Genomic DNA, 25,834 nt, shown 5'->3' on the forward strand with positions numbered 1-25,834 from the left:
TCAGATGATTCCAGCACAGAAGTGATTAGAACATCAGCAGCTTTAAACACAGCCATTCAGTTGCAAAAAGAGATTGGCACCTGCCTACACCTGATGCCATTAATTAATACCAATTCTAAGTTTACATCTTAAGCAAAGCAGGAACACGTAGAGAGCCACAGAACTTGTTAAGCACAATTTTATTCAATCTCCTTTGCAGAAATAAGTCTTTTTTCTCTAAATGTATCTATCATAGGAGTAACATGCTTTGGGGAACACCAAGTGTATTTAAGACTTCTGAACTTTAACTGATACTCATTTTAATAAGACAATAAACACCAGTAAAATTCAAGCTTATTTTAACATGAAATAATTGCTAAAGAAAAAGCTATATCGATAAAGAATGGATAATTATAACCAACTCTGGCCCCATTCTCTGAACACAAGTAGTTGGAAAACTGGGCCAAAGAATTCAGCAGCATGTTCAGAAGGCAAACCTGAATTCACACACACTTTCTGAATGCAAGTTTCAAATAATTAGAATGCAAAGGACTCCAAACAGCTGTTACATCGGGCTTCTTGATAGGAACTTAAAGGAGGCAAATTGCTTACATGAACTTATCTGAATCACTATAACTTTGAAGGTCTTCAGAGAACAATGACACAAGCAATTATATACCATTAAAAATCTAGATGGCTAACAAAGCCAATAGACATCTAAAGGAGTTTCAACCCATTTCAGAAACAAGCCTGCTTGATACATTCTTCCTACAAAATATATCATCCTTCAAGAGAGAACTGGTAACTAAGTAGATTTGGGGGGGGGGGGGGGAATCCAGTTATGATGGCAAAAACAAGGTCAGCCTCCAGTAAATCTGATTCTGTTTTCCTAGCTAGCTCTTAAAATTTAAAACAACCATTTCAACAGCAAGTCAAAAATGAACCACCTCCATTTGCCTCTAAGCAAATCACCACCCTTCCTGCTGTTGATATTTCTGTTTTTTGTGAAGTGGTGAATTATTTTACTATAGAAACGACTCTAAGCTATTGATCAGATTCACTGTCCTGCATAGGAGATTCCTTAATTTTTGTTACCTTATTTTTCCAGTAAGAACAAAATAGTAATCTCACTTCCTTTTCCAATTTTTTTTTTTACTTGTCTGCCTCAGCTCTGAACAAATTCTCCCTCCCCTCTGTAGAGCTTGCTGTGGTGAAGACGCAATCCTTGTGATGTGCATAGTGGTAATAATCCACATGGTAAGATCACAGTAAGTAACAAAAAAAGCCAAGGAAAAAAAGCAAAAACCACCCTACTATTGATTAGTGTATTACTTCAGTGTCCATCCCTGACAATGCACACCAAAGAGCAAAGCTGCCCCAAAACAAGGGCTCAATTCTTTAGTAGCAAATGGAAGATGTCCCAAGAAACAGACATCAGAAACATAACCATTGAGGAGAGGAAAAAACCCTCCATTATATTCAGCAAGAGCTTGAGACTCCCTTACTCCACAAGCAGATAAGATTAAGACAACTGAATTCTTTCCTAATGCAAATAGGAGTAAGGGGAGCAAGAGAGGAAAGGCAAAGGAACATATACTGCATATTGCCTGTGGTTGGTGGTAGAAACCTCTGTTAAAACTATGTACAGAAACCTCCTTTTCTTCAAAAGACATTTCCCTGGAAACAGATCTTAGACAAATCTCTGATTTCCTATAACAAAACTTACTACAGGGTGAATGAGTTGAGCTCTAGGTTAGCTCAACATCCTTATCACGAGGAAAGTGACATTCTACATAAGGATAAAGAGGACCAGCAATTCCATATGAAGTATATCCATGTCCTGTAATAGAGAAAACTATAGCCCTAAGCCTCTAACTAGTTAAATTCCACAGGACTAAACAAATTTAAGCTTATATTCATATAGCTGACATTACCTATTATCCATCTCTAGATAACACATCTTTAAATCAGCTTGAGACAAGTTCTTCCTGGACATACTACACATAAAACTACAATGCTATCAGGTGTGTACTCTCAGGTTGCAAGCAAGAATTGCTCTGAATCCAAGCCTAGAGTAAACCTGATGGGTTCAGCTTCAGCTGAACGCTACCCTAAAGTACATGTACTCTGATCAGCTTGTCCTCTACTGGACTCCCTAATCTCTGTTCCTCAAGTTCTGAGAGGATAATACTACCTTCAGTATTTACGGAGGGGGCACAAACATGTTTTAAACTCTTTTATCAACCTTAGGTGAAAGAGCTTTCCTGCACCACAACTAGCAGCAAAGCCATTAATATTCACCTCAAGATCACTTCTGAACATGATTCTTGATGATGAACAATTTTTATTATGTCATGGGGAATAAACACCAGGAATTTCTGGTAGTTTAAATAATGACATTCCCTTGGCATCTCAAATCAGTCGTGAAGGGGGAAAAAAAGATCTTCAGACAAGAAAAACCAGATTGTTCACATCCCCTGGGTCCTCAGAAAACATTAAAGAAAACACTTTCTGAAAAAGGGAATATGAACCTCTTTCACATTAAGATTTTTGTGGAGATTGTAGAAAACGGTTAAGCTGACCATGAAGACTCCTATATTATTACAGGTGAAAAGGAGCAGGAAAAAAAAACAGTGACACAGTACACACCAACTTCTCAGAAGTTTTCCAGACTGATGAAACACTGGGCACTGCAGCAGAGGACCACCTCTCCCTGAAGGTCAGCAGCACTTACCATCTCATCTGTACCAAGAGGCTACTCAGCACATTTTCAATACCATAGCCTTAACCTCGTATTACTTCTCTGGAGAGTATCTTGACACTCACCAGAAGTCAACGTCCCTTAACTGTAAAAGGCTTGTAGTTTACTCTCTGAAGGACTCTATTATGCATCAGCAAAAAAACACATCCAAAGGTATTTAACACCAAGGTTCAATATTTTGGTGTGCTACTGTATGTCTGGCTGACCATTTCCTGGGCTTGCTGCCTGAATCCCTCCTGTTCCCACTGCAGAGTGGGAGCTGGGCTAAGATTTCCCATAAAAGCATATTCTCAATCTCAGTTGTCTTTTAAGACTGTGACACGAAGTGCCTACAGAGTATTCACATGAACTTAAATATGACTGCTGATTAAAAGCTAAACTATTAGCATCTTATGTCAAAGAAAAGCATCCTAAGATGACACAAGAAACATGAATCAACTCTGAAGAGGAAGGAATTCCAGAAAAGCTGAAGAGGATATGCCAGAAAACCCAGGTGTAAAAAGATGATGAAAAATTCAAGAACACAATAGCATGGGGCAAAGGAAGGAGGATACTCTGAAATCTTCAGAAACTAATACTAACACTCCCCATCCCTGCAAAAATCAAATTACACTCAAGTCCGTAAAAATACTCAGCTTTCTATTAGAAAAGAAAGAAACAAACAAAATTAAACCACAGTATTCTGAAGTAAGAAAAGTGCTAAGAAATGTGAGAAACCAGAGAGCAACTGCACAATCATAAATTCTGACAGCCATAAAGAGGGAATCAATTCAGAGTCAAAAGTCAAAGGCACTTATCCAGAGGGGGGCAGACAGTCTTCTCTGCTAGGAATCAAATTTAAAGCAAGGACTTACAAACTACTCAGATCAGTCACCCTTGAAATGGAATCTTCGTGAACTACCTGTTCTCACTCTTATCTTGTTCACCAATTAATTATATACCTATAGAGACCAAACAAGGAAATAGTCGAGCAACTGCTTACATACAAAGTAGCCAAGAGTACTGCACTTTCCTAAGAAATGTTAGCAGTCAAAAAACTTCAACACTTCTCCAAAGACCACAAAACTGAACTTACACAACTTGGATACTTCTATGACAACAGCGAAGGTGATCCAAAAACTGTAAAAAAGTTTCACTGATCTGAAAATGCTGTGTACTTAAGGTAATACTCCACAGAGGATGATCCTGGATTTAACAAGTTGACTGTCTGCCACACACAGAAAATTGTATGAAAAGTAGTTGTTCAAATTTAAGACAATAATTGAGCATAAATGAAATTTAAATTTTATGCTAACACAGTATGCTTTCATAATTTCTTTCCCTAAAATCTACTAACCTCAAATTTTTTGTTGTTTTTTGTTATGGAAGTGAACTCTTTATTTTACCTTTACACTAACGGAAATCTGAAGATTTTGGTTTTTTAAAAGAAGGATACAAACCTGTTCTTCTTCTGTAAAAGGTACAAGTGCCAGTGGTGGCAGGGGCTCCTCTTGTAAAATAGGCAGAAACTCCTTATCCAGAAGGTCTGAAGGTATCTGTATGAAAGGAAAACAGCATACAAATATACCCAAGTATTTCCATTTCAGGGATGATGCCACATACTTTGATTTACAAAAAAAATTTTATTCTACCAACTCTGTCTCCATCTACCAGGTACATCACTGCTTCCAGTAACATTTACAGGGGGTGGGTGGAACTCCACTGCACATTTACACACACAAAGACACCCCCCTGAAAAAAAAATTCATATAGACAAAACATCCAAAGCATCCACCACCCACAACTGTAATATGTAAAGTATCAAGATCATACATGTCAGAATTCAAGCTTCCACATCACTGCAGCTCAAATCTGAAGCAAGAGAAATTTCATCTGGTAAATTAAAAAAAGTATTGTTTTAACTACAATGCACTTCTATAGCCAAATTTTTATTTATATATTAACAAAACTGCCATATATAGCACAAAGGTGGTATTTGATTTAAAGTCAGCATTTCCAATTTACAACCAACAGGAGAGTAAAACAAAGTGAAGTGAAACTATAAGTATGGATTTATTGAGTAGAGAACACTGATGATGTATACAAAAAAGTTAACACTGATTTTTAATCAGTCCATCATCAGATGGAAGCTCCATCAGCAGATGTGACCTTGAGCATATGGACAAGAAGCTACAATTACAGCCAAGTGAGCTCTAATTATGCCAACAAAGAAATGTTTTCAAAAATATCTAGTTCACAATACTAGAGATGAAGACTTCTCCCAATTTTAATTGAAGCAAAGCAACCTAGGGTTTTTTTTCATTTGGGTATACATTAGCAGTAGTCTTCCTGCTTTCAATCAGTACCTTTATCAGATGCAACTTTGCCTAATCTTCAGCCAAAGACTGAAGATGACAACACAGTGAAAAAACACTAGGATACAAGATACAGCTTAAAAACATCACATCTAGTAGTTGACTAGAAAGTGTTAAGAGTCCTCTCAGTATCAAAAGCTGGAATTATTCAACACCATGGAAACACATGTTTATCAAAAGCAAGATATACTCTAATAATAATGCCCTTCTGGCAAACACACAGGGAGAAAATATTCTTTTGGACCAGTCAGAACCATCTGAGAGCTTCCTGTAACATACAGTTTTAATAGCTTGTTCTGAATCAGTCGCAACTGTAGAGGTCTTAGCATCATCTGATATAACATACACAAATTGCAAAAAACAATGACCTCTGACAGGCTGACTTATTCAAGCATAACATCAAAGTTTAAATCGCAGCTTCTCAAAGTAGAGCAGGGTAATTCTGCATGTTAAAGCATGGCTTTAAGCTGTAACACACTTAACAGCTTTAGAAAAATCTTTGACATTCAACGCCCTTGAATCCGTGTATAAGCAATGCAGGGCTCCCAGCACTGTAGGAAAGCATCAGCACAGTCATCGTAGAGTAAGAACATGAAGGTATGTGTGCACATCTATATGCAAAGCTAAAGGCACAACCTGACACAATTTCTTGCAGTCCCTCCCTGACTTGAGGGTAAGTCAATAAGAGGGATTCAGACTTCCAAGTCACAATGTGCCTGCTGCAACAATAAACCTACCTCTGTCACCATCTACAGAAAAAACTAATGTTTACGGATGGAAAATGTATGAATCATTTGCCTGAAGCACTTTCTGAAATGTGACTCTTGTATTGCTGAGAACCTTTGTTTGAAATTAAACCGGAGGTGATTTCTTGACTTTCTACACTGCTCTTTGGTACTACAGGTGCTGAAGTGTATTTGTGTCCTGAGTCCCAAAGAAGTGAGCTACTAGAGGACTGCTCTCATTGGACTGGTTACCTGCTAAAGTGAACTGCCTTAAGTCAGGATAAATGGGAAGCTCTTGCCTTTTTTAGATCATCTGCTAATATGATTTATTGTCCGACTTTCAAGCTGAATCAAATAACTATTTTACACTGCATTAAATAAAATCCTACTGAGGCAAGCAAATCTGCACAGCTGCAAGGACACTTTAACTCTCAGTCATCTGTGGCAGTGGAACTGAATATGGCAATCAGGGTTTTTTTGTTCTTGGGGGGCAGAGGAAGTTGCCCCTACAGTGGCAAAAAGAATCAAACATAATGAATGCAGTAAGAGTGGGATCAAACAAGCACACAAACAAAAACTCCACTATTGGACCTCTTCAGTTCTTTGCCAAGGGATACATGATTTCTTTGTCCACAGTGACAAAATAAAAGTAACTATTCCTAATCACAAGACTGTCATTAGGAATACACACATCAGGCCGCCTTCCTTTTCCTGCTCACCTTATTATCCTTTAGAAAAAGTGCCAGCATTTCTTCTCTCCCATACCGATAGTCTGCTAGTTTGTACTTTGGCAAAGCCGGAGACAAAGGAGGGGATGTCACGCTCCCGCCACTAGACAAAGCTCGCAGCCTAAAGTAAAGCAGAAAAACAATGAAAATTGAATTGAGGAGAATGTGCCTTCACCTATGCTATCATCCCTCTGTACATTTACATATTTGACACAAATGAAATAAATCCAGTACTGAGAGTAAAGGAAAGACATTAACAGTCTAACTTCAAAACCCTGAAACTTGGTGCTTCAACAAGAGTGAAAGTCCTTCCCTCATTTTTCCCACTGCCAGGAGAAAAAAAAGAAAAAAAAGATACTGCCACAAGCATGTTAAGGAATTCAACTCATCCCCAGGAGAACGCTTTCGTCGTGACTATATAGCAAGCTAGCTACACCCCTAAAACCTTGACAAAGCTATTTACACTGGCTGCACAAAATTCAGTTGTAAGTCTTCCATAGATATTAATGATAACACCTGCTTTTCGACAAGAAAAATTCTTACCACACTAGGGACAGTGTGGCAAACATTAGTCTAAGGAAAAAGTTTATTCAGATGTTTCACAAAGTTTAACAAACAGTACAGGACAGTAAATTTTGCAATGATGTTTCTTCTTGTGTCTCTGGAATCCTACTCTACCCCAAATTCCTCTTCCAGAACTTAAAATTAATGGCATTTTTCAGACAGTGCATACATCATTTAGGTTAGTGTCTTAATAAAAAAAGATGTACAAAATAGCTACGCTTTACTTCAGAGACATTTCAAGCAGTAATCTAACTTAGGGTAACAGATAAATATGCTATTAAGTTTCGTCCCATCCCCCACATCTAAGCTACTCAACTTCTTGCAGGTTACATCTTAACAGTGGTATATTATTCCCACTCCGCAGGTGGATTACTCTCATTCTATACAATCATTTCTTCAGCTACAAAAATATCCAGTATTTTTAAGTTTGAGGAATATTTCACAAAAGGATGTGTGTCAAGAAACAAAACCCAGACCATTTTCCTACATTCTCCTTGATGTGCATCTTAGACAAGTAAAACAATGAAAACTCATCTCAACAATCACAAAATCCTTGGAAAGGGAGGTGTTCTAAACTAAAACATTGATTCAGAAGCTACCTTTCACCTAATTATTGAAGCATGCTTTGATTTATTGTTCTTTAAACAGAAAGAAAGGAAGAGTAATTTGCAAGGCAAATGTTTATCTTATTTTTTCGTTTGGTGCCACCCAGTGGCAGTTTCTTCACATACCACTTCCAAACAAAAAATGCCTGGGGAGGTATTATTCAAAGGATTAGATGGCTCAGCACAATGTTCAACTCCAATCCAGATCAAACGTGACCGAGAGTTTCACTATTAAGTGATACAACAGCATACATGATGGACATGACTATACTGCAACCCAAAAGAATAATTATAAAACTTAGAATTTTATACCATTATTTCTGTAAAAATGTAGTAACTCACTGGAGTATAATATATACTTTCATACATAATCTAATACTGTTTTTAAACTAAATGGAGACTGAAGTCCCCTCACTATGACAGCAATCAAGTTACTGTTAAAATATGTGCTTTTTTCAGAGTTGCCTTCCCCCTTCTCTTTTTTTAATATAACTTTGGCTTCCATCCATCAATAAACCTAATCGTGCCTGTCTCTTACACTGAAGAGCACTCCTGCATAAAATATCTGCCTGGTGGGCATATTTATAGATAGTGATAAAGTCATTCTTTAACCTTCTTTCAATCTAACAAAATAGACTGAGCTCTTGCATTGTTTTCCAGGCCACAAATCATGTCTGTCTTCTTTATTGAATACTCTCCAACTTTTCTACGTTGTGTATAAAAATGTGTCAGCAAAAGTGAATATATTATTCCAGTAACAGTCTTACCACATGCTATGCAGCAATTGTATTTCCTATAACCACTCCACACTCCCATTTACACACTTAAGGATCACATGACTCTTCAGAAACCACACTATTCAGAATTCTTGTTTGTCATTGCAGTCACCAACACTTTATCAAGAAATTGGAACAAATACTGAACAATAATCACACCTGTGTAATTACTCTTTAGCAAAAGCCAGGACAATGCATGTCAGACAAGCTGGAAAACTAACAGCTGACAAGATTACAGAATATCATGGATTCAATAGCTCATTTTTCCTGACACTTTTCAGTGTGCACATGCAGGAGACTATGACATGAAAAGCACACTTTTACCATATTCCATATCGTTTTTTTAATATTAAATCTGTAACTAAGCAAGCATTTTTTTTAAGTCTGGTAAGGAGGGTCTAGGAGCTTCCTTATTAGTATGTATCACATGGAAAGACCAAACAAGTAAGTTGTCTTCACTCACTTTGTGTATACCTCTGAGATCATCAACATTATTCCTCCCTCAGATACTTGGTAGCAATGCAAATGTTATGCATTACCATAACATGAAACCCAACTCATTTCATACACAATGCCAACTTACAAAGTGAAGACTAATTTTATAATCTTGCTTTCAGTCACAAGCCACCGACTGAGGTGAAGCAGAATGGAGCAACAAAGACATTATATCCCATTCAGCCTTATAATCAATTCAGTCCCTAAGGACAGAAATTCATAACGTTCTTTTAAAATTTTAGACAAGGTTCCAGAAAAAAACTTACCATTCAGGCCCAAAGTTAAGTGTCTGAGTTTCTGCTGCCATTTTTTCCTGTTCTATTCCTCTTTTTTAAAAAGCGTGAACCTGAAAAATAACAATGTTTACTGTGAAAACAACTGGATTAATACAGTTCTTCATAAATTTCTTCACAATACAAAAGCACTCTGGTCATGCAAAGAAGTGAAAACAAATTAACTACGTGGAAATTTTTTTTTTTTTCTCCAAGGAACCCATTTCAGCTCTCCAACACAGATTAATTTACTAACATAGGAGTAACTGCATCAAGATCTCTTCCCTAAATTCCTCTTTTAACAGCTCAAACAGGACACTGGATCTGGGTGTCTGAAGAAACAACTTGCACAAACAGTCCCTTTTCAAATCAGTGATTACCGCAAGACAACCACACACAGAGAATTTGATGCATAATCCTTTTCTGTAAGAACAGTAATGCTTAATTAACAGAATTGCAGCTTCCTGACAATTTCAAGAGGATAAAAAAAAAAAACCACCACTAGAAGTGCAGCAAGAAAGATTTGCCAGTTGAGTGGCAGAGTATTCAAGAAATTTCCACTGCTCATTCTTGAAAAACCAGCCTTCTAAAGGTTCAGTACATCCATTGCTGTGACATTCTCCTAAATGTGCAGGCAGATGACAGTACTTCTCTCATTCTTGGTTTTATTAAGAAAAAAATGCACAAATTAAGACTTCAGCTATTTTCATTCCTATTAGCCAAGGTCCTGCAGACACTAGTGAAGGTCAGGTCAAGTTCCTATACAGCAAGAGTGTTAGAGGGAAAGAACAAGACTAAGGGAAGGCTATGAAGTTTTCTTTCTCAGAGCCAAGTTCAGCCCAGGCAGTTCTGGAGAAGTGTCTTTTGCAGTAAGAAAACACAGCTCCTCTATCCTTCCAGCAACAGCAAAATCCAAATCTACAGAGGAAGGGGTTTGGGGTTTTCAAAAATCAAAAACACTGTAGCCAAAGCCCAAACGAAAAAGGATTTCTATCATTACCTACAGAAACTGGTTGATTAGACTTCAAGAACCCATAAAGACAGATGGTAGGGAGGGAGCTTTGCCATATCAGAACTCTGTTCCTTAACAGGCCCAAGGACTAAATAAGAAGCTTCATAAGTTTGTCTTTTGATAAACTATACTTTGCATGGAAAGGTGATGGAAAAGAAAAACAAAACATGTCAAGATAGAAGTGGAAAGGGCATTAGTTACTGGCAAAAAAAGATGACAAAACCAAACAACATAAAGATTTTTTTCTTATATACATGCTACTGAAGTAATGATACGAAAGTAAAAAAAATAATAAATCAACAGCCTGAAAGCCATAAAATGCCAAAAAAACTCACGCTAAATTGCTTGAGCAGATTTTACCCAAATCTTTCAGGCATAAGAGCACAAATAGTTGTAGAATTCCCTGCAGCCTAAACCTGCCAACCAATGCTCAGCTCACATATTTCTACTACACACCATATTAACTTATTTAACACTATATACCGAAATGGGATTATCTCACTACATGCACCAGAAACTAATACAAAAATATCCAGCTATTCTCACAGGCCTAGTTAGAGATTATTTTGGTCTGATTTGGGTTGCCTTTTTGAAGCAGCTGACAGCTCATTAGAATGTTCACAGTATATCCATTCATCATTCTGCCAATCAAAATATAAGATTAGGTACCTAAAGAAGACATAGAGCAGCCACATGTGAAAATACCATGGGGCCAATCAAGCAAACCATCTTGCACACTTGGGCAGAGACAAGCCTCTAACACAATTCCTAGTAACCTTAATTGGATGGCTGTCCATTTGCTTCCTGCAATGCCTGTAATCCTGCTGGGGAGGTGTAGCAGGGAGAGCTTTCAGATCAACCCATGTGGATCACCAGGGAACCTGGGATCTTTAGCTCCTAACATCAAAGCTAGCTTAGGAATACCAAAAAGACCGGCACTGAATGCTAAACTGCAATGAAAACACAGCTGAACAGCATCAGATCCAAGGATAAAGCACTAAAATCCAGTTAGGATTGAGCAGTTCACTAGTTTTGGACCCACTGGGCCCCACCATCTTCAGCCTCTGGGTTTACTTCCCAAAAATTGAGGGTACTGTGTCCTCTCTCTACTAGACTCCTAAGCACTTTAGTACCTACAACCATACTCAAGGCCTACTAATCTCATCCCACTGAGCTGCAAAATGGCTTTCCCTGTCCCTCGTTTTGGCCACCACACTTTGTTTTGGGAACTCTTTGCTGGCTTCCTCTTCTGTATTGCATTCAGATAAGTTACTTCCTCCCCAGAAGTTCTGACTGTATGAATTCTGAATTGAAAGCAAGACACCTCTAAGTGGATGAAATTGTAGCTGAACAGGAAAAAAAAAAACCAGAATAAAAGACAGATCTGCAGATGATTTGAGTAGGTGTAAGAGCTGAATTTACTCTAATAGGCAACATAACCCAGAAATAAAACATATATGAAAAAGAAATTACAGGCAAAGCTGAGAGAAAACCCTTGGAAAGGAGGCACTCAGGAAACAAGTAATGATTTGGAAGGAGGGGAGCAGAGGAACAAAGAGACTCAAGAAAGCTAAGCAAGCACGCAAGAGGAGTACCCTTAGCCATGTCAGAGCAGACAAGATCAGGAAAGCAAAAACCATGCGCCGCTTAGGCTGGTTCACTAAGCAGCAGCCAAAAGGTGAGGGCACAGAAGCCAAACTGGAGAGGAACCTCTGACAGGGACTGCACAACACACATGGTCAGTGTGCAAAGGAGACGCTGTACTAACTGGAAAGGCAAGTTGGGGTGGACCACACAACACTTGCATCATGAGAGGAAAGAGTCAGGGTGGAACAAGAAAAAGGGTGAGGAATTAAGAAAAGGGAGTGAACAATCAGGTCATGAATTTAACTATTTTGGCCAAGGAAAAGGCACAAATTTATCAGATCTTTATTATCTAGATATGTTTCTTAGGCTCTAAACTTCAATATTAATAATTAAAATGTTAATTTTGGTCTTTTTTATTTATGCTTCCTCCTTATTAATCAAGGATGGCAAATCACAAAAATAATATACACTTAACACATTTCCTCCTTGATATAATTCGATGGAGGAACAAGCCCCTTTCTGAACTGCTAGAGTTTTGTAAATCAATATTTTCTACTCATTCATGGCTGTTGACTGAGGAATCTGCACAGCCACAGGTTTTATATGGGCAAAGAGCACACAGGGACAGCCTCAAGTTGAAACAAGGAGCTGAGACCGTATTTTGCTAAGGTCCAGTCAGCACCACTGCTTGGGCAAGTATGTCACCTGAGGACTTCCCACCACTCCTTCAAAGGGGAACTTTTTCTCCAAGGTTTTCTTCAAATCAGGTCAATCCTTGATCAAGGTGCCAGTGCAACCCTACAAACAGTTGCAGTTTTCCTGCATATTTAGGGAAAAATGGAACTACTTCACAAACTGGAACTGGGACTCATTTTCCTGGTGTGGTACTGCAGCCACCAGCCTGCTATCAGCATGTGGGACTGAAAAGAGAAGAAAACACATCAACCTCACCATTAACCTGCAGACTGGCAAGGGAAAAAACATCCTTTCTATTTTGTCAGCAGCTTAGTACTTTGGAATTCAGAAGTCCATCCTCCGAGAAGACACAAAATGCAATCCAATAACATTAAGCCTTTAAGTGGCTTTCACTCACAATTAACAGGTAATATTATATGTACAGAAGTTGCTATCAGCAACATTAACCTTATTTTATTGGTTTGCTTTAGGTACAACGGTTGTCTTACCAAGCTCGTGTTTTTTTAAACTATTTTTCAAGCTTGCTATTTAGTACCCAACAAATCAATTGAAGCTCTCAGAAACATCTGCTTCAGACACAGGTCAGAACTTGATTCTACCAGCTAGATTGGCGTGTTAAAGTGTGTAAGATGACATTTCAGTTGAAAAAAATCTAAAGGTCTATAATTGCTGTGGCACATTTTGGCCACAAGCTCTGGTCTTTTAAAACATATAGCTATCTAGTAAATATCTAGGCAAAAAGCTGTTTTTCAGAGACTTTGAAAGATCTAAACTGCCATGTTTTCCAGACTTTGCTCAACCTCAGGATTTACATTAAATTGCCATTTTAAGGTCTGTCCCTTACTCATGGGCACTTGAGTTAAGATTTTCAGGCAATGTTAAACTACTACATTCCCATTATAGAATTTTGCCAGCTTGTACCACATGGCAATCTGTCTCACCAAGGTGTTTTGCTGTTTTGGAGAGAGAGAAACTGATTCTTAGTGTCCCAAGCTGAGTCTAGGCAATGACTGCATTCAGGTCTGCCCATCTAATCTCTCCTACAGACAACAAAAATTTAAATATTTGGGCTGTCACTGCAATTTATAGCTTTGACACTGCCGCTTGCTTCGGTTTTTTATTAACTTTGGAAATGTAAACCTTGGAAAAAAGATATAACACTGATCCTTCCTATACACAGCTATTTTATTTTGAAATGGTCTACTATTTGATCAGAGATGTTTAAAAAAAGTACCCTTTCCTTTCAAGGTAGTTCTGTTGCTACTGTTGGTTTGAAACAGCCTTTTTAACCTAGAAATTGGCTGAAAATTAAGAACCAAAGAACACAACAGAAATCTAACTCAAGCAGATTTAAGTGCAAGTTTATTTAAGGAGAACTCAATTCCTTGGAACAGGAATTTAACAGCAGTGCTCCATCATGCAACAGCAACATTACATCAAGAAGATAAAACTTCACCTTCCACAAGCAAGAAAACATTCCACAAGCAGCTACTAGAGCTAGTTAATTTCAGTACCACTAACTGCATTTTTAAAAAAATTAACAGGTTGACTGAATAATTAATGCTGATTTTCTCTAATTCTTGAAATATTAAAGATGATGCAGATTGTATGCAAGCTACCTTTTAAGTACAGCAGTAAGCAGGATGACTCAGGTGGCTATACTAACCAGTGTCTTTGATATTAATCATTGGTTGAAGTAGACAACACTGATTAAAGGACACTGACATAATTAAGGCCAGCCAACACAGATTTATGGAAGACATTCAATCAAAGTATACTTTTGTAAGAGTAGAAATTTCATTGCTCAAGCAAGTAGGTGAAATAAATTTTAACTTCTGCAGGACATTTTGATTAAGTAGAATGCTAAAAAGGACAAAATCATTCAGAACCACATGAAAAGTCTCAAATCATCACAACCTATTTTCTCTTTTAACCTTCTCTTCTAAAAAATCTACAAAAACCCATCTCAGAAGGCAAAACTTTATCAAAACATAGTAAAAGGTAAGAAGCTATCCTCTACTTCTATAGAATCTGTAACAGTGACCCACATAACTTCTAAAACCTGAGGATGACAAACATGGAAATGGTAAATAATGGCAATGACACATCATCAATAATACCATTATGAGTTATTCAATTACTCAGTCCAGTATAGCAGGATGCCTTTAATAAGGCCAAGCATACAATCAAAAGACTCACAAGCAGAAAACATTGGTGATATACAACAAATGCAAGACTATTCTGGAAAAAGACAGTCCTGAAACCAATCTGAGATTTATGACATTAATCAGCCGAAGAGGAACTTATGATACAACATTGACAAGAACAGCTAACAGAAAACACTGAATATAGAAATAAGGACATATAGAGTAAATATAGAGTGGATTTTATCACTGCAGGGATACAGTGTCCTGTTCTGTTGTCCATAAGGCAATAAAGCTGATAAATCAGGTGTTCGAAAATTGATAGAACATGACAGATACGCCTTACAGCAAGGGAAAAAAAAACACACCAAAGCTGTATTTATTGAGCTTTGAGAAAAATTTAAGTATCTTGCTCAGTCTGTAAATGATTATGCAGGTAAAAAAGGCTGAAGACGCACATTTATTCAGTGAAGGGACTGAAGCAAGAAATTCAGAGATAAACAACAGAGTAAGTTGTTTTCAGGTCAACACTAAATGATTTTCTAAAAAGTATGTTCTAGTTCAAACAGAAAATTAATCAGAAAAAAAAAATCCATTAGTCACATTACACAAGATGCCAGATGAGCCACAGTAGTCCCTTCATGCTTACCAAGCCTTTATCCTGGTAAAGGTGGTGAATTTTTCAAGGCCTATCTACCCACACACCAAGAGGAAGTTTTTCCTAAGGGAACAATGTCTAAACCATCCACTTCTCCAGAAACCACACCTCTATTACTACAGTTACATTTTTAGATCTCCTAAAGTCTTATAACCTGCCTGTCTCAAATCATTGCAAAAGTGTTTCAATATCTCAGTAGTTTCTGGTCAAAAATTGTCCATGACATTCTAAAATGGCAGGACCAAACCGACCACCCTCTGCTTACTTCACACAGATCCATTTAAAGCTTCATGAAGTGCTGCAGCTTGCAACATGTTGCACCACAGTCAAGAGTGACAAACACAAGTAGGCACTGAAGCTCTTCTAGGATAGGGTAACAAGAGAGACTAAAGAGACCTGCACACCTAACAAAATCCAAGATAAATAAAGGAACATTAAATATCACAATTCCAGAGATTTTCCTCCTTTTCTACCGACTACTGTGAACTTGGTGGTTAGAGGTAGGTTAGAGAGCTATCCACTTCTTGCTTCACCTGAATACAAATGAATGTGAAAGCTTTTCCCAGTTTTTCCACCAGAAAGCAGTGTGACCTCCACCTTTCTCACAAGGCTTCCAGCCAAAGGCAGACACCAGGGATTAAGCTCCAAGCAGTCAGGGGACCACACCCTTGGCCCTGCCACTGGCTAGAATGCAAACGACTTCTCATTCCAAATCCTGTCCCAAAAACCTACCAGCACTCTTGTTTTCCAGCTGAAAATCACTTCCACATCTGTCTACCTTATACATCGACAATCTGCTGGTAGGTAAATATTTAGTCTGTGCCATTCCACAAAATATTACAGATGAAGATGCTGAGCCTGTCTACCTGCTCCTCAATGCAGCCAGTTGCCAGACTACAGGAATGCAACCAAAACCACACTGCAGCACCTCTCTCCTATTCGTCACACATTGTACAGCCCATACATATATTCAAAGTGGCAGAACAAAGCTTCAGACTACATTCACTGAAAACATTCATTGAATTAACAGATCTAGGGTCTTGTGGGGTTTTTTTGGTTTTGTTTTTAAACGTCATTTACATAAGCACCTTCTTTGGCTTGTAAAAATTCTCTCCCTCCACCCTTTTCTAAGGTTTCCTACTCATGCAGTTCTGAGACATCCTATACTTCAGGAAACAAACATTCGACAGTAAGAAAGCATCTAATTAAAAGTCCTAACAGAGAGAATTAGTGTATCAGATTGCACGTGTTCATCAACCAGGAAGTCAGAAGGTAACTTGTTACTACATCTGAATTACAACACTTCAATAGCTTATCACTTTTCTTCTCTTTATGTTAATATCGCTAAAGATATTCACTTGTTTTGATCTATGTAAACTGACTTGTGATATTATCCTGATCCTGCCTTAGTACTCTTAAAGCTTACTATAACATAAAGTTACATATACAGATGATTGATTCAGCATTAACTAAGCCTAATGTAAAAGCTTCCACTAGTTTTAATGGTAGTTGAAGTAAGCCTCCAATTTATTAAATCAAGTTATTAGACGCTTTTACTTAAAAACCCTGCCATATGCTACTTCCATGATCAGCCTCACTGACTTTCTATCACACACATTACTCAGTCTAACACTGACATCAGCCCCGCTTCAAGCAGGTGGCTGGAGCAGACAACCACCAAAGGCTGGTCTCTTCCAATCCAAATCATCCTCAGATTCTACCATACATGGCTCAAAAAAAAAAAAAAAAAAAGGCAGTTCATACATCCATTACTTGCCAGTCATACCAACTCCTTGCCACATGACATTCTGACTCTAAGTATGAAGTTACATAAATTCAGCTAACCATTCATCATGGTAAAACTTCACCTAAAGTAATTTTCACAGTGTACAAAATGCATCTTTTCCTTCTGTTTTTTTCCAATCTGAACTGACATGCCACAACACACAGACCACAAATCTGCTTTTACCCAATCTGATCTACACATGGACATCTATAGCCTCTGAATCTCCCAGTCACACAAACCAGTGTCTTTATCATAAAATACTATCAACAGTATGCAACGTACTTAAATTTGTTGTCAGTGACAGGAGGTAAAAAAAAAAATCATAGTAACCACAACCTGAAAGAAGTATTTCTCTACTGAAAAGGACCAAATACCCAGTAACAAAACATTACCTTCACAGTGTAATGCATCATGCTTACTTTCACTGTAATAACAACTATTTAACATACAAAAATATTTTTCTAACTGGTTTATTTTCCTAACATGTTATACATAAGCTCGTTTATCTGTTTATAATGACAAATTACATATCCAAGAGCCACCACTGAAGTAATCATTCTTTCTTATTTGCTTAGGTTTTTTAAAACATACGGCCAAAAAGATAGAAAATCATGATGGGCAACTTTAATAATTAGCTGAAGGAATCAAAAAATAGTAAGTCATCCAAAAGATATTGTCAACAAGGCAGTATTTCAAGACAAATGTTCTAAATGTCCATCAAAATCTCTCATTGACCTATAGACTCTACTACCTCTATGGAGCTCCTGGTATACCTTCTGCTTTTCTCCACAGTCCTGAGGTCTACATATACATATCCAGCTTCTAAATATTACAAGCTTTAAGCACTACAGGAGAGGCTTACTCCTGAAAACACACCTGGATTTCACACTTGCCAAAAACCTCAGATGCATCAAAGCAATTCTGTGTATCCTTCCCATAAAAAAAAAGGGGGGGGGGGGGGGAGCAAGGGGACATAAAAATTTTAATGGCAGCCTGGTTTCCAGCAGAGACATCAAGCCATCGCTACAGTTTCTATATTCAAGGAATGTTTCACCACCTTTAGAGAGAATGGACTGAGAGCCCTCCCTCTGCAAAAAAGAGAAGTTGCCTCAGTGTCTGTTGATTACAAAATGTGTCCGTCTCAGCTACTAACAAAGCAATGTAAACACCTCTGTCTGCTACAATCCCCCACTACCACCTGAGCTAAAGATGAAAAAATAATGGTATTAAACATCACTATGATGAACTACATGGTTATATACATACAAGCACATATATACTCCCAACAACCACAAGAGGGCCAATGTTGTATAGACCTTGTAATTGAAAAAGCACTTAATTCTTCTTAGTTCCATCCATAACTTACATACGCCTTAAGCAAACTTGCTAAGTTTTCTCAGTTCTGACAATTTTCAAGCCAGATGATTTGTGCACCCAAAAAATGTTCAGGACTGAAAGAGAGGAAAGGAGAGACTAAGGCTGAAAACTGACTTTGTTCCTATAAAAGCAAATACCAACCCCCCTGCAGCATTTCACACACCTAGGTTTTCAAATATCACTCAATGAATTAAAATAAATTGATGAGAAAACCACACAAAGAAACAGAGTCCCTTTCAACACAATTGCTTTTTCAGTAACAAAGCGATGGGCTTCTCCTTACCAAAGCATCCTATGTATCTCTAACAAGCTATGGATGAAGGACAAAGCAGATCAGGCCTGTGCTTTTACATTTGTGAGCAGAAATTTTATTGCTCTGCCCCTTAGCTCTGTCTATCTATAATCATGAATTAAATATAGCTTATCTCCACTCATCTTTGAGCAGAAGCTGGGGTGGGGGGGGACGATGACGGGGGACGGGACAGACACCAAACAGAAAGATGAGGAAAAAAATGCCAGAAGAGGAATTTTTTTCTAAATCGGACTATGAGAAGATTTAACATCATACCTTAAAAAGCCCTAAGAAGGAATTTTTAAGACCTTAATGGAAGAATAAGAAACATACATTAGACAGGTACTTGAATTTACAAGATCAGACAAAAGTAGACAGAATCAAATTTCATATTCTTGGCATTTCAAACAAAAAAAAAATATCTGAAGAGCTGGAAGCCTGAACTACTTTAAAGGAGGGGGCAGAGGGGAAGGAAAAGACCATGGTCCAGGTGCCTAGCTCATCTTCATCAATTACTGTGAACTGATGTTTCCCTTGTATGCTTAAATAGAAAGATCTTTCAGCAGAGACATCTTTCAGCAAACCACCTCTTCAGCCAGTCAGCTGCCCACATGAGATATTCCATATGACTTTGACATCTAGTTTGTTTTTAAATGAAGTATCTATATATCTTAAAAGAGCTACCAACTTTTTTCTTACATTCAGGTATAAGAAACTCCAGTTTATGATTGAACTCCACTTTGACAACTGGCCTTAGGAGACAGCAAGCATAAGAGTAGAGATGCAATGGTGCTTAGTCTAAATTCCTTAAAAAAAAAACAAACAAACAAACCTTCTTTACAGTCTCCTTACACAAAAAAAATCTTTTCCTCAATAAAGGAGTAAAACATTTGGAAAAATTAAGTTGCAAAGCCCTCAACTCTCTATTTACAAGCATTTCTTTCACTTACATCAGCATAAAGATCAGATTTTTCATTTACTGTATGTTTTAGGAAGGCAAGAAAAAAACACTAATAGGAGTATCTGAGGATATTTTACAGTCCTCTTAAAATCAACATGAAAAGAGGATCTGCAAGAATCCAAGTTTTTACTGTGATACCAAATTATTTTCGTAAGCACCCTGTGAAAAAAGTCATCACTGCAACATGACTACTTTGCATTTTAAGTGCTAAGCTCTTGCTTTAAAAGACAGGCTGAAGAACCATTCAGAAAATGTCCTAAAAGAAATGCAGTGACCAGGTACCCCCATGCATGTTCACGTATCCAGGGACTGGGAGAGCCTGAACACCTCTTAAAATCATTAAGAAAACCTAGTCTTTATATACACTATTGTCAGATATGGAAAGTGGCTATCAAAGTCTCAACACAAGAAGCGGATCTTGCTGTAAGTGCCATTCGACTTTCATGGATAAATCTCTACCTTCTTTTTAATATAGTTAACTATTAGACAGAATCTTTTGGGGTTTTTTAATCACACATTCAGTGAGAAATTAACACAGACACACATGACTACTGACAAGAGTTAACCTGTATAGCTATGTGAGCCTGGAGAGTGAAGGGGGTGCAGAAGGAGCAATGGACACTCCAACATTTCTGTTGATACCCTCAGGACTGATTAGGGCACACATTTTTACCTCAGCATCAGCTAACTGTTCAAAGGATGTCTATTCAAGTGAACAGCCAAGATACCAATACCTCGTAATACTAAAGTTCTTAATAACTACTGGAGCCAACAACCAATAACAGAGCTCAAAAATACCAGAACAAAGCTTTTGTTGATAACAACTGCAACCCATTTTGTTTACAAAGGTTCCCAATTACCACACTGTGCATCTATGAAATGTTCTACTCACAAAGCAGCAAATTAATATGTGTTTATTAAAAAGTTTCTTAAGAACAGAAGCAACCAGCAGAGTTATGGGAAAAGGAAAAAAAAAAAGTCACACGTACTTTCCAGGAACTTGCCCAAGTCAGCTCCTGAAGCAAGAAAACAGAATGAGCAGCAAGAAGTTAGACAGAAAAACATAATCAGAATTCAGAAGTTTCTTCCCCTCCCACCCAAGAAAACAGACACTTAAGAATTAAGAGGTAAACAATTACAGCAGAAAACCAAAAACACTGAGCTGAAGGTTACTGGGGAAAATGTAGGTTTTATTCCGAAGTGCTACTTGGCAACATCTCCTTTCGGCCTACAACTTGTTCCACTTCAAAGTGCAATTACACAGAGTTGAAAGAGTGAAGACTGCTTTGTTGACACTGAAACTACTTGTCTTGGATCAATACCAAACGCACACAATCCTGATCGATGTTCTCTTCAACGTGCCAAGGCCTCTCCAGTCAAACTCTGCTGGTCATTGCTGCTCCAAACACCCTGCTGCCTGGGGGTGGGGGGGGGAAGGCTCGAGTGCTCGACAAGCTCCCTCCTTTCTCAAGCCTGTGTAACCTGACAGGACTGGGCGTGCTCGCCGCGGGGCACACACACAGCCTTCAACGAGGGCGCACCTGCCCGTGGCGCTGCCGGAACACAGGCCCACTCTCACCGGGCTAGCAGGGGACGAGCGAGTTCACAAGGGTTACTGTGAGGAGAGAGGGCACCGGGGACGCCGCTGCCAGCCCCGGAGGGCCTGAGGAGCCCCGGGCGCCCCGCCGTCGCCTGACAGGCACCGTCTCCCCCCGCCGGGACCTGCTGCCAAGGAGCCGCATGGGGAGGGCAAGGCCCGCACCCCCGAGCGGGGCCAGGCCCCACAAACCCTGCAAAAGCGCATCGCCGGGAACGCAGGGGAGGCCCTTCGGGCGCGTCCCTCGCCGCCGGGCCGGGACGGCCTCGCCTCCCGGTAGGCCGCAGGGCGCCTCGGGGCTGCGGCACCCGCGGCGGACAGGAGCCACCGGCAAGGCCGGTGCTCGGCGCGCGGCCTAGGCCCGCTCCCGCAGGCGGGGAGCGCGGCGGCGGCGGGAGCGCGACAGCGGGGAGGCGACGGAGACGGCCAAAACGGTGGCGGGGGCAGGGAGCCGGCGGGACGGCGTTACCTGCGCTCCCGGACGGAGAGTCCCTCACGGCTACAGCGACTCCTCAGCCCCAACAACACAAGATGGCGGTTGCGCCGCCACGCAACGTCACGTGAAAGCAGGCCCCGCCCCCTGCCTCCGCTGCGGGACCCGGATGAGCGACGGTACTCCCCCTGCCCCGCAGGCACCGCCCGCGTGACGAGACGGCGCCGCGCGCACAGGCAGGGAGGAGGCGGTCCCCCAGCAGCTGCGCGCGCATGTCCCCCCCTCCCCGCCGTGGGAGCGCGGGCGCCCCCTGCCGGAAGCACGCGCCAGCTGCAGCCCCTCCCCCGCACAGCCCTGTGGGAAGGTGGGGGTGCTGCGGTACCGGGGAGGCGGGGGGGGGGGGGGGGAGGGGGAACCGGTTGCTTCCCCCTTCCGGGCCCGCTGCGCCTGCTGCCCCGCCGCCTCTGCCGGAGCACCGGGTGGCCCTCAGCCTGAGCCCCCCCCCCCCGACAATTAAATTACCGCGTCAGCCTCCTGCCGTGAGCAGGCCTCACAGCGCCAGGCGCAACGCGGCCATTCGGTGCCGGGGCCTGGGCCGCTGAGGTAAATTACTTGCTCGGCCGCTGCCTGAGCTCCCCGGGGGACACCCGTTATCACCCGCAGCCTTCCCCTTTCCCTCCTTGTAGGTTACGCGTAGGTAATTCCGCTTTACTGGTGGCACTGAAAGGCCACAAGGAACTGCCTTAAGTGAGCAGTGAGGAGGTTTTAAGCACAGGCGGTGTGCAGGTGCGGAGGGCAGGACGCGTGCCACGGGGATCAGGCCTGCGGGTGTGCTGCTGTGGGAGAGACAGCCTGGGAGGAGGCCCCTGCTGCTTACAGGGGAAGGGCATTAGGTGGTACATATTTTGACTCCAGATTTACTGATGGAAAAATCAGGGAGCTCACAGCAAACGTTTTTCAGCTAAAAATAGTGGTTTATTTTTAGTCCTAAAACTTATATTAGTACATGATGCAGAATAGCCCCATGTGCTTCCTTCAGCCTAAAAAACTGCTCTTGGCTGTTAAGTGCTATTGAAGGTATAACCATTTTCAGCTGAAACAATTTCAATCCAATCACGATTTCAGCCACAGTCCATGAAGCTTTCTCCCTCCTCTTCTAGGTGAATAAATACTTGTCATTGTGCACTGAACCCCGGCCAAAAACAGTGCAACAGTGAACACAAGTGATTCTTCTGAACTAATGGGTTGAAAGCTCGTAATTCTTGGGGCTTATTTTTAGCTGAGAGCAACATAAGACTACTTCACCCAAAAATCTTAGAATGAAATTTCTCCTGTAGGAGGCTGGTGTGTAAAAGCAAAGCTCTCTAGCAAAGGGCTGGTCTCTGATAAGCTGCATTTGATCCCCCTGGTTGTTGTCACACAGCTTAAGCCAATACTAATAAGAGTATGGGGAGGGAGAGGCAGCCCTGAGTTGCAAGCTGTCAGTGAGAACTTCCAACTTGACTGCAGAATTGGCTGTGCCTTGTTATGCTACTTATCAAATGTGAGTTTGAGCACTCAAAGATACTTGCACATGCTCCAAGACAAGCTGTATCTGAGATGGGAGAAGTTTAGCACTTGTGGAAATTTTTTTATCCCAGTTCGCACAAACATGATATTATTGAGACAAAAAATTCAAGAAGAGGTGTGTCTGAAACATGCCTCATCTGCAGAACTTGGCCATTTTTTTTTAAATACCTCAAGGAAAATCAGGTTACTTTTTTTTTTGGTAATAGCAGATGCATCTAAAATCCTCCACAACACTCATTCAAGCAGAACATGGAGACTGTAATAAAAACTCAAGACTGTACCTGTGCAGTTAAATTCCTGCATGGTTCAATTCCAGGACTTTAGCTGATACTGTGTAGGTGTGAAATCACCCCAGCAGCTGGTCTGGGTACCAAGGGCATGATGTATTTGAGAGCCCTGGATTACAGTGCCAATTCATCCTCACTATTAAAAATCCACGCACAGGGAAGTGGCATCCCTAACAAACTAAAAACCTTCCCTATTGACCCATTGTTTTCACCCATCCTGACTTGGAAGCGAGAGCCTGCTTCCCTCAGCATGGTACAGTAGTGGAGCTACAAACCTGGAGAACAGCTTTGAAATGGTAAATAATGGTCACAAAGCAGCCCAGAAGATGTGGCAGAATCTGTTATGTTTCCTTTCACCACCCCCACTTTTTGTCATTTGGAAAAGTGGCTCCCCTGTTTGTCAAATATCAGGGATTTTGTCTGAGAAGGGTCAATGTCTTCTTGGCAGCCTCTGTTTTCCATGTCCTCATTTGTCACATCCCTAAAAATAATAAAAACAACAGACAAGGCAGGCAGGTGAACATCCAACTGTAGTTTTTAAAGGCAGTCACTTCAATGCATCTGTCACCTCAGATGGCTTATGCTGAAAGACAGACTACCACAAATACACTGCTACTTCTGAAACGCCCAATTATTTTAACATGTCTTTCCCACATGTGGCAAGCTGAGTTTGAAAGGCAACAATAAAGCACTCCGGTTACTCCAATCCATCTTGCAAGGGATTTATTTGGATGCTCCCATAAGGTTAAAATTTGATTTGGTCACCTTAATCCTCACAGATAAAACCTGAGCCCCAAGCCAGGAAGAACCTGATCATAACAGTTTCCCTTTCTCTCCTGTGTTTACACTGAGCTTTGTAGGCAAGTCTTTCTGCCATCACACACTGTCCCCTGCGGCTAGTGACAGTGGCTGCTGTAACAGAAGCATCATTGAGAAACACACTCCGATCTGATCCGAGTATCCAGACAGGCTGAACCCATCCTCGGTGCAGGCTGAAGTGCTAGTGACTCCTCTACTATACATCTCCTACTCTGGGAAACTTTAAACAAAAACCCTCCAGGGAGTTCCCGTTGGAGGAGATGAGTGACTTGAGGCAAATCTTTATCCATTCTGGGAGAGACCCATAAACACAACAGGTTTTTCATCAAACTTCTCTACTTGCCATCACAAACAGACTTAGAGTGACTTGGAGCACATCAGCAGTGCGAGTCCGGTATTGATGTACCAGCAGATATCCGTAAAGAGAGTTGGGATTGCCAGGACCTTTAAGAGCCACCTGCGGTGACATCAGGCATAAAAGGAGGCCAGAGCATCAACAGTTGTGATATATTAATTATGGGTAAATACAATGACGTATTGTCAGCCAGTAAGTATTAGATGGGAGACTAGCTAGACAATGTCTGTTTAGTACTTCTGCATAACCTAATGACATTGCTATTCAGTCCAATAGTTGCCAGCGAAACAGAACAATTTAGAAAGCAGTTTACCAATGTCAATTTTTGCAAAGCTAATTTCAAAACGCACATTGCTGCAACTTCAAAATAAATGTACATCCAAAAGCACTTACTGTTCACTGCACAGAATAAAGGCCCCAACTAACAAAACCTAATTGAACTGAACAAAGCTACCACAGACGCACTGCTCATTTCCTTATTGAAACTTGTCAGCTGGAGTTGACTCAAATCTATTAAAACCACTGGAAGCCCTTTTTCCACCCTCTCCTCCTCCTGCCCCAGGGTGCTCACCCAGCTGCACATGCAAAGCAGCACGAGTCAGCAGTGCTTGCTATGCTGTGGAGAAGAAAGAAAAAAGAAAATCAAGAGCTGCAGTGTTGCAATTTTCCTGTGGAAATGGAGACTAAGGAACTTCACTCTGATTTTACCTGACCCCTGAGTCCCAAGGGCTCACAGACACACAGCGAATGCATTGACTGCCGACAATGTACAGAGCAGAGCTGCACTGGATAAAATATTTACATCTTCCATTTTATCACTGGCTCGTACCCAAAATGATGTATGGTTAAACCTCCTCCTGAGCCCCCCCGCCAAACTGGCCCTGCCTGGCCTTAGCAGATCAGCAACAGCAGAAACAAGATGCTTAGACATATTTTCATATGTCCACATATGTTTCTTTTTCTCCCTTCTATAAAGGCAGAAAGAAGAAATGCAAAGGGAAA

General features: G+C 40.4%; 1 protein-coding gene across 11 annotated transcripts in view; it reads right to left on the bottom strand.

Moving 5' to 3' along the window:
* GIGYF2 (GRB10 interacting GYF protein 2) overlaps nt 1-21,934 on the bottom strand; it is a 77,989-nt gene extending 56,055 nt beyond the window's left edge. For 10 of the 11 annotated variants that reach the window (XM_075032095.1, XM_075032090.1, XM_075032094.1 and 7 more), the window contains exons 1-4: nt 21,839-21,934; nt 9,254-9,333; nt 6,539-6,668; nt 4,180-4,275 (exon numbers count right to left, since the gene is read on the bottom strand). In XM_075032095.1, the coding sequence (XP_074888196.1) occupies nt 4,180-4,275; nt 6,539-6,668; nt 9,254-9,294 (267 nt within the window). In that variant the 5' untranslated portion in view covers nt 9,295-9,333; nt 21,839-21,934. Of the gene's footprint in view, nt 1-4,179; nt 4,276-6,538; nt 6,669-9,253; nt 9,334-20,761; nt 20,789-21,838 lie in introns of all 11 variants that reach the window. The other variant, XM_075032087.1, reaches the window with a different exon arrangement.
* Nucleotides 21,935-25,834: the final 3,900 nt, after the last annotated feature.

This window comes from Buteo buteo, chromosome 7, assembly GCF_964188355.1.
Source record: "Buteo buteo chromosome 7, bButBut1.hap1.1, whole genome shotgun sequence".
Taxonomy (NCBI): Eukaryota; Metazoa; Chordata; class Aves; order Accipitriformes; family Accipitridae; genus Buteo; species Buteo buteo.